General features: G+C 40.8%; 1 protein-coding gene across 6 annotated transcripts in view; it reads right to left on the reverse strand.

Moving 5' to 3' along the window:
* Window positions 1-10,279, reverse strand: part of LOC106814230 — a gene marked incomplete at its 5' end in the record, with an annotated part of 23,997 nt that extends 13,718 nt beyond the window's left edge. The window contains 5 exon segments of one of the 6 annotated variants that reach the window (XR_001394577.1): window positions 5,380-5,410; window positions 5,730-6,145; window positions 7,311-7,957; window positions 8,557-8,731; window positions 9,690-10,279. Coding sequence is in view for 1 of the 6 variants with exons in the window: in XM_014818528.1 (XP_014674014.1) it covers window positions 7,333-7,957; window positions 8,557-8,731; window positions 9,690-10,279 (1,390 nt within the window). 6 annotated transcript variants of the gene reach the window in all.
* Window positions 10,280-10,672: the final 393 nt, after the last annotated feature.

Genomic DNA, 10,672 nt, shown 5'->3' on the forward strand with positions numbered 1-10,672 from the left:
GAAGTCAGTGTTAGCACCCTGCAACTTATATCAAACAGAGGCTGGTAGCGAGAACTCGGACTGCAGAGGCTGCATGTACAAACTCATTTCAAAGGAGATCATCCCAGACGAAGTTTACCAAAGTATCCTAGCAACAGAGGAAAATGGCATGGAAGCTTACAAAACGTTTGTAGAGGAACGCATCATCTGGAGTCGCAATTTGTGGGACAAGATGACCAAAGTCAAGCAGAAGACATGGATGTCTGCTGCAAAAGACATTAAATTTAACACAAGGTCTGAGGTGTTAACCTTGAAGGCAACCACATCACTTTTTGCCAGACTGCTGGTTATTGCCCGGTCATTTCGAGAGAGTGTCGATCTGGAGAAGTGATTGGCATGCATGAGTTTGCCTACACCGAACAAAGTTCTCATGGCCACCGGATGGATCTATTCATCCCACTACAGACAAGAGCACAGTGATAAAGCTTCTGGGAGATTTGGTGGCCAACGACACAGTTCAAACTTCTGCACAGCCTACCGAGTTTGAAGAGGGATTGGAGACGTGTCTTGTAGTGATGGAATGGGAGTGGTACAGGAGTAGATGGCAATCAAGAATTTCAAGACTTGCAAAGAGCTTGCAACATCCTTCGTCACACTCATTGACTCAAAGGCTCGAGGATATTGTCAAGTGCGAGTTATATTTGATAACTACACCAATAAAGCATCAATGAAGAAACAGACTAGAGAGCGACGGAAAGGCAATGTGGGGGTAACTAAATCCTACATAGTTCAAGACTCAAAACGGGCATCCAAGACAGAAAGATGTTTCTTTGCCAGCAGCAGCACAAAGGATTCGCTAACGCTCTCTACCTTTCCCATCAGCTTATCCGCTACAGTACGTCAAGGTCATGACTGCAACACGGCAGGAGGTCATGACGAATTATGAATGTGAAATAATGCCCGGTGTCAGCACAACGGAAGAGGCGGACACTCTTATGATTTATCATGCTGTAGAAGTTGCGAGCAACGGGATTAAGGTCCACATATATTCTCAAGACACAGATGTGCTGCTTTTGGCTCTACGAAGAACGCCACTACTTGGCAACCATTCTGCGCTAATCATGGGGACAAGCGAAAGACGACGAAAAGTCTTCCTACAGCCTACAGCTTGGACGGAGAAATCAGCAGCTTTGATAAACTGGCATGCTCTCACAGGCTGTGATACAACAGGACATATCCAAGGAAGGAAAGAAGGGATGCTTTGCAACTTTCCTGAATGTAAGCCCCGCCATCCTGATAGCACTAGCTGGTCTTGGCGAAGGAGATGAACCGTCCGAAAAAGTTATACATGGCTGTGAAGAGTTCCTTTTTTCTCTTTCCTGTCCAAGTGGAGTCCACATTGGGCAAGCAAATATGCTCAGATGGTTTTTGTTCAAGCAACTCAAAGATGAACAAGGAGTTGACAACTGCCACCGACTCAGGGAGCATGGATTCAACATATACGCCCGTGCCCATGTCCAGGCTAATATCTGGCACCAGGATATGGTATTGAACCAACTTCTCTGGACCTCTGACCTTGGGGTGGCAAAACCTAGACAAAAAGCTACTGACAGTTCTTTCTCAGGTTGCACCAGCCCCAGTCTCGGCTCTGCAGCTCGTCAGGTGTAACTGTGAGAAATCAAAGTGTTCGCGAAGGTGCTCATGCAGAGGAAACAATGTGGTCTGTACCGAACTTTGCAAATGTGGTGGGAAAGGCGACAGCTGTATGAACATTACACCACAATGATTGGCGAAGATCTAGAAGATGATTGAAGCAATGAAAACTAGTAACTCCTGATTCATACATGTAGCATTGTGTCGTACCTTTAAAAAAAATATCCATTTTCAACTTTATATTGAATTACATCTTCTACATTACTTCTCTCAAGTGTTTTGGAGGATGATAAAGAGTGTTCCAATCATAAATACGTTGTTATTATTGGAATCCTCATATGCCAACTGAAAACATATGGTTAGACACCAACAAATCTTCCAATGTCCATTTTGTACAAAATATGACATTTTACGTAGAAAAAGCCTGAAATATGGTGGCCATCTTGGATTTTTGCTATTTTGGAGTATTTCGAGTGCTCTAATTTTGTTTCCAATGAATCTTTGATTCCTTTATATAAGTTTAAATAAAATAGAATAAATATTGTATGACATTTGAATGAATAGTTATGGTTAATTGGCAATTATTAAAAAAAAAAGATTTTCCGTGATGGCCATTTTGAAATTCAAAATGGAGGCCCTAAATGTTAATGGAAAAACTGGCACCCATTTTTTTCTTAATCAGTGAAGTTTCTAGATGTGTTTAGACATGAGTGCCAAGAATCTACCCAAAAAAATGACAAATCTGGAAAATATTACATAAGCCCATAGACTAGTATCCTCACGCCGTGACCGCCATCTCTCTCGCGAGATCTGCCACACTGACCTATAATTTACGTAAATCTCATTCTAACAAACGATACTACTATCTTTTGCATTCGTCTCATAGAATTTTCGAAGATATGCAGCGGTACGATAGAAGACATACATTTACCAATTGCCAGCTGCAGTTGCATCAGTTGCATCAGTTGCATCAGTTGCATCAGTTGCAGTTGTTGTCGACAGCTACATGCATTATTACGCGTAATATATTAAATTATGATAGGAATCTATCATTACATGCTACTACTGTTGCCGCATATGCTGCTCTATACTACGCTACTGATACCGCCGCCGCCGCTGCTGCTACTGCCGCCGCTGCTTCTGCCGCGCTTACCACTACTATGCAGCAATGAGCTACATATAACAATATATACAATATATACAAATATATACAATATACAATAATATACAAATATATTATATAAATAGATACAATATACAATATATATAAATATATACAATATATATAAATATATACAATATACAATATATACATATATACAATATAGCTACATATATGTTATATGTAGCTCCTTGCTATGCAGATCACATCAGATCATGCAGCACGGTTGACATTTTCGCTTGATTTATGATACGTTTACCAAAGAAAAGACTGTCGCCACCGTCATAAAGTTATTAGGCTAATCCATTTATATCCAACTACATTGACCGTCGGTTCTCTGTTTTCCAGCTGCCGCATGTTACCATGCGTTTTATGCGTTTGTTCGTGTGCGCGGCTGTGCGCGTGTGCGCGTGCGTTCGTCGGCGTTGCGTGGTGTATGTCCTCAATTTGATGATGATATGCCTGCAATGAGAAAATAGCTACTTGTTTTCTTGTGTGCTGTATATTTGATATGTGTGTGTCGTGGTGTGTGTGTGTGTGTGTTGTGTGTGTGTGTGTGTGCTGTGTGTGTGTGTGTGGGCATATAATTTTTTTAAAGAGGCACACGCATTTTAATGTTTTATATCTAACTACTCGTTAATACTGTGCAATAATTCATCAATACATTTAAGGTATAACTTTAATTAAAATATATTGTTTTGCAGTATATTCTACCAACGACACAGCATTTTATTACATCGTTTTATTTGTGAGGAAGTTAGATGTCGCGAAACTAGGGCCCGCTAGAAATAGTAAAGAAAGCGTATGCCGAGCGATAGTCAGATGATTGATGAATAGATTCCATCAATCACATTAAATTGGTTGTTTAGCTCACCGTATAAAGTGAGTATGGCAAGAGCATTTGTCTAAACGCGAGTGACTTGTGGCGTTCATATTCGCTAAATAGGGCCTATCTCTCCCCCCCCCTTCTCTCTCTCTCCTCCAAACACAGACACGGGTGCACTCTTTCTATGCGCGCCCACAAAGACAAATCTTTCTTCATTTGATTTTCTTATGTATTAGCGAATCAACACGTTAAACATATATATATATATATATATATATATATTATATATATATATATATATATTATATATATATATATATATATATATATATATATATATATATATAACAACCAAAAACCAAAGCCCAACGATCATTACAGGTCACGGTAGTATTACACTGTGTAAGCAAGCAATGTTTACAATTGGTGTTTTAATTGATCAGGGCTGAATGAAATTATATATCATGATCGTCAGGCTTAGACAAGCTATATGTGCAGGCATATTGTGTTCTGAGGCCGTGTAAAATAAAAGCAAACGGTAAATTGTTCAATAGATGAATCTCAGTTCAATACTTCACTACATTCATTGTTGACAGAATGACAGTGATAACAACACGCAAACAATTTCTTTACTTTGTTCGCTTTTACAAAGCCATATTAGACATATCCGTGCTACTTAATAACATATAGAGTATGAGTGCAAAACAATGCAGCATCAGTCGAATTTCTGTTATCATTCATGTATTCCGAACAATATTACATCAGCTTATCAAACAATCAGGATTACAACAAATAAGTCGCGTACCGGTTGCCCGGCCGGCGGGTGACAGTAATTAGCCGCGAGAGGGAGGTTTGGGGTCACCCTCTCCCGTATATTGGGGGCGGCCACTCACTTCTCCTGCTCCGGCAGGTTAATATAAAACTTATTTGACCGTAGTTTTGGGCCCTCACTAGCCTGCTTTACTTATCTGCGTGATTGGAATTGACTACTTTAGGTTTTGGTGACTAGCAAGTAGAATGTGCGCACGTTAAAGTGAAAAGTCGCGGATTGTGACATCCACCACCTAAGTTAGCATTCTCCCTCCCTACATAGGAGCATCTAACGCGCGTTCTGAAATTATTCAGTGAGTCTATTATCAGTTAATTTAAAAAAAAATTAAGATAATAGTGTAGGGCCTATATAAAGAAAAGTTTTGTTTTGCTTTTTGTTATTGTTAATTCATTGGACCTATTGTTTTACTTCTGGTTCTTCAGACATCTTATCGAGAAAAATGGGGCCATGCATTAAAATGTTTTTCTTCCATATTATGAGGATTTTGTGACGAGTCCTCCAATACAACTCTGCTATTTAATGATCAAAGTTCTCGAATTTTTTGTTTTGGCATGAGACTTTAACATAGGATGGCTTGTTGCAAGTTGGAAAGTGGTGCATATAAGGAAGTCCTCTGTTCTGTCTCTGTAACGTGCTTTGGCATACCACCAAGAGCAATTACCAGATATTATTAGCTCTTAATACCATGAATGTGCAACAGTAAATAGTGATATGACTGGGTTGCAGCCGATCTTTATGTTTATGTGCGATATCAACAAGGCAGACACTTGAAGGAAAAAACGCGAGAAGAAGAGCCACACGCCACGAACCGACTGAGGTGCTGTTTGACTTGCTCATGCCAAGTTGATGATACTTCCACATGCCATTCGGGTATCGACGGTGTACTAACAGGTGGACATGGTCTGGAATGGAATCCAAGGCGGTGAGGATGACCCATTTTTTTCTGATAAATATATGCCTGCAGAACAATAAAAACAATACTAAAAAGTATGGAATGGCTCATTATAAAGCCCTACACTATAAGTCAAAATCAACGCGTAAACTACGGGAGTATCCGGGGGGGGGCGCGGCGCGGCAAAACTTCAGCCACAAACTACAACACTGCCAAGACAATAGTAGTTTTGGACTGAGTATATTTATAAGGAAGGATGATCGAAGCTCAAAGGAGCTCATGCTGATTAAATAACACAGGATTCGGTACGAGTAGACAGGCACGCAGCTGTGGCTCCTGCTCACCACGGTTACTTGAGCAGTGAGGGCCTCCGCACGTAAAGTACCTTCGTCGACGCATCATCAACAAGAACGTATCCCAACTCTTGTTGATGCGGCTTCTCAACGTATCGGCGATACAGGTACGAGGAGATGTATAGGAGCACGATGACTCCCAAGATGGTCGCAAAGATGGCGACGTACATTAGCGGGTTGTCTTCCGGATTCGCGACATACTGCGGCTCTTTGGCTCCCATCGGCACTGGTCGCTGACTTACTGACGCTGTCCTGATCGCTGGCTAACTGACGCTGTCCTGGTCGCTGACTTACTGACGCTGTCCTGGTCGCTGACTTACTGATGCTGTCCTGGTCGCTGGCTTACTGACGCTGTCCTGGTCGCTGGCTTACTGACGCTGTCCTGGTCGCTGGCTTACTGACGCTGTCCTGGTCGCTGGCTATCTCTGCATGGAACACCTGATGATGTCTGGAATGACGGGTTTGAGAATAATTGGCATTTTTAACGGAATCTGAACACATGCATTCATAGAATATTGTGAACAAACAACAAAGCTAATTATGACAAATATTGCACCTAAAGCGATATTAAACGCATGAGAAAAAAATCCCGTTTAGCAAGAAAAAGAGAGACAGAGCAAGGATGTGAAGAAAGAGGAGCGGCTGCCAAAAAAAGAAATGGAGACGGCAGTAAAAATTTAACATATATATAGATTCATAGTGAGAAAATCCTTATTGCACAGAGATAACAGATAGATGGTTCCAGTTACCTCGGCAAGTTGTCAGTCAGATCTCTTATTGAGTGACTCGCCTGTTCAAGTCTATACCGCCCACACAAAATCACACCTTATTCATAAATAACTTCCACCTAACGATGGTCCTCCCTTAGCACTCCAGCTAGATGCCGACAAATAAACGACCACACTAACGACAACAGGTTACTGCCCTGCAAGGTCGTTTACAAACGGATGTGTTTATTGCTTACTAAGTTAGCAAGCAATAAACACGTGTCGTTGGACCCAGGCACACGTGAAATCGGTGTACGTGCTTATGATTATCTGACGCCAGTTGCACACGTGCACAGTCCAGTCGTGTCGCAGCTCTACCTTCAAAGCTACTAGTTGACGAGCAACAAACAAGTTACAGCCATGGGGGCAAATACTAATGGATACGTCCACATTCTGCATTCGAGTAAACAGCTGATAGTTTCTGGTAACGTCAACACCGCACGGGTGCAAATAAACATTTACCGTGAAGATTCCGGATAGTAAATAAAGGTGTGAAAACAAGCTCAATCGAATCAAGTCGTGCAAATACTTTTGTTTACATTATCCATCATCTATTTCATAATATTTTCGGATAACTGTAGCCTAGTGTTAACGTTCTGGTACAAATGGTCATAGCTGGCCCTGCTGAACTGCAAACAGTATTTGCTATCATATCAGCAGTGAGTTATGCAAAATGGGAGCATTCTGAAAATAATGTGCAAGAGGGGCAGCTGTGCATATGTAATGTAATGCACTCATATTTCACGCATTAAAAATTAAAAATCGGTCAATTGCGTTAAGTGCACAAATGCTCAAAGTGTCACATATCATATACTACGGCACAGTGACCTTGTGCGTTATCCTTACCCATGCAGATAAGAAGGCACTCCTAATTCTCCTTGACGATGGTGCTCCAGGATCCACCACAGTGTGACAATGTCTTCTCTGTCTGTTTGTACTGCAGACCCGGTGACAACAGTTCCAGCTGCTCCATTTGTGAAAGCGATCCAAACGATCTCGGTCGTCGCAACTTTAAGAGAGTCTGTACGTCGACAGAGGCGCCATTTGGGTGTCTCTTCGCCATATTAGGTCGGCAGACGCCAATCGCTTTTCCTTTATAACGTCCAAGAGATGGCACTGTTTTAAGCTGAGTGGTCGGCTGCACCGCGACTTTCACGTTTACTTGTCCCGAGACAATTTTTGCAGATGTCTTGGTTTTATTCGATTTTCTCTTCAATCTCGCTTCGCCGCATGACGTCTTCTGGGATCTGACAGAAGCTCTTAATGTTTCGTTGCTAATTGACGTGGAAGTTTTCGGTTTGCCACTAGCTTTCGTGCAACTTTCCTCCATCCCACTCACAAGCAAAGAAATTTTCTCATTGGATTTCATCTTCTTGATAGAATCATCATAACCCTTGTTATGTTTTTGTGTGCACAGCTTCCTCTTACGTGACATTGTATGCACGTGTCCAGCCATGGCTTGCTTCATCGTCTCTTTTCTATTCTTCAGGTTTCTGTTTACAAAAATTTTAAACAACTGATACTTTCAAATCTACAGGTCCTTAGTGAATTTTATATTCCACACATAGAAGCAATAACAATGGCAATTATGTAACGAGCATGAGTCATAACTACACTGTGCATGTAGTAATACCACGAGTAAATAATCTCTTTAAAATTTTTCAATCATTTGTAATCCGTGCAAATGTAAGCATAAAATTCATTGCCTCTGGTATATCATATTATCAATATTCGATTTTTGTTATGAATGTTAAAGTTAAATGTGTTACAGACATTACATATATTCACAAAACATAATATATACACATGAATTCACAATTTTTGATTTTTTTATGGTTGCATACATCCAAAGCTTGCTTTAGTAATAGTTTCATGATCTTCCCCTGAAACAGGAATTACTGGTGAAACTGTTGATAAGAAATTGTAATAGATGTTACAAGACTAGAGTCACAAGTAAAGGCCTTACCCAAATAACCTTCAGTTGTAGCAATCATGGAGGACCTATTTACACACTTTATTTTGACTAAAGTCTGAAGATCTGCATGTTAACCAGTAGGCCACAAATTCTCCCCTGTAACAGTGTACAACTCACCGTTTTAAGTAAACCAGTGGCCTCTTGTGAGCTTTTGGTGGCTGCACATGACAGTTCTTTGACTTTAATGGTAGAATTTGCTGGAGCAAAACATCAATACGAGGACTGACTGACACTCGCTTTCCACAACATTTATTTTTTCTTCTCCAGAACATAAAGCTTGTGTGAGATTTTTCTGTAAAATAAAAACAATATTCCGTTATTTAATATGTTATCACAGCCCTCGACACTAACAGTTGTGCGACTGCCCGGGACAAGTGAAAGTCTATGTCGGGCAAGTTATTCTCATGGCTAGTTGCCCGATCGAACAACTGAAAAATGTCTAGTTGTGTAATATTCCTAACATCGCTTGAGCCTGGGGCTATCGCACGACATTCTTACGTTCAGGCCGTCATACCCGTGTTAAACATGTCTGTGGCTTTGCACATCGTGGCTGCATACGTGCCTGCTGGCTGGGGCGGCATTGATTAAAGTATGGGGGAGGGCACGATTGTTTCAGTCACGTGGAGCATGTTCATTACCGAATATGTAAGGGGTGGGCATCGCTGGTATGAGAGAGCGACAGCAAAACTCTTTCCTGGAATTGAGGAAAAAGCTGCAATCGGCAATGACACACGAGTGTGCCGGCAAGCAGAAATAAACGTGCGTATTTCATTACGATTTTCCATGTATATACTGTAATATGATATGCACTGAACCAACTAAATTTTAGACAAGTAAAATAAAAATTCGGACAAGTAAAAATTCCTTCTTGCTGCCCGACAGGACAACCAGACCTGAAAATAAGCATTAAGGCCAGTATCATTTTTCAAACTTTTTCTTGGAACATTATACCCCAAGGATGTCGAGGCTGAAGGCATTCTATTAGTACAATTCTTAGGATTTTATCAAAAAACTGGCCATAAAGCACGTAACATACCCGATATTGTTTAACACGTTTATTGATATATTTCACTGTTACACATGCCCCCACCTATGACACAGTGAGAATTACATGCAATTCTGGCAATGCACACCAGTAAAGTATTTCTCTGAGGAGATAGCATCACAATTCCAAATTTTCCAGGATGATATGATCAACAGAAACAAGAATAAGACATCACTTTATATAGCTTGTAAGCTTTTGAACTTACGTGTACTGTGGCGATGTGCAGTTGGGATGTTGAGTAGGGTATGCGAACCTTCTGCTTCACAGTTGGACTCAATAACAACACTCGTTGATAACTTGAGCTTGTCATCCGCACTTTTTGGTCGGTCCTTCTCTAAGTTTAAGGTGGCAAGCGCACCAGATGCCTCATTTACTTGTAAGAAGACCTCATCACAAACATCACTTACTTGTAAGGAGGGCTCACTAGCTGTCTGATTTACGCATGAGTTGGCCTTATGAGGCTTCCCATTAAATTCTAAGGATGCCTTATCTGGTGGCTCGCTCAAACAGGAGACGGTCTCCAAACAGCTCTCATTTACTCTCATGGAGACCTTATCACGTGCCTCATTTACATAAACTGTAGAAGACCCAGTACAATGAGAAGAACCTTCAGCAGAACCACATTCAGCTGAAATATAAGCACTGTCTGTAGACGTATTGCTCATACTTGTGTGGCTACCAAGAGAACGTGTTAAGTTTTCAGATTGAGATTCTGAGTGTTTTAATTTGAATTTCTTCACTTTCTTGTATTTGGGAAGGTGTGTTGCTTTTGGCAGAGCTAACTGCACTTCATACCTGAAAAAAGCAAAACATTTATATCATTATTATGTTGTTTTAATGACAAAGTCTGGGTATTACTAGTTTGCACTATAACCCATATTCCACCCTATAATTAGTATTCTCGACACATAATGTAAGTTAATTAACACATGTGTCCCGAGGTTCTATCCAGTAGTGGCAGTACAGCTAGGTAGATTATAGTACCTAGGCTATAGATGCTTTTGCTAGGAACTGAACGATTAGTCATTTCAGACCCCTCTTTCTCAATCCCAATTAATTCTCTCACTGCGAGGCATTGTATTTGTAATTTCTTCCGCTGTGCATGACGTTAGGTCATGGCGCAATAATATGGGTCTGTCCACAGTGCAGTGTCAAAAAGTGTGACATGGAATAAAAATTTAAAAAGTC

The sequence above is a fragment of the Priapulus caudatus genome, unplaced genomic scaffold (assembly GCF_000485595.1).
Source record: "Priapulus caudatus unplaced genomic scaffold, Priapulus_caudatus-5.0.1 Scaffold888, whole genome shotgun sequence".
NCBI classification, from domain to species: Eukaryota; Metazoa; Priapulida; class Priapulimorpha; order Priapulimorphida; family Priapulidae; genus Priapulus; species Priapulus caudatus.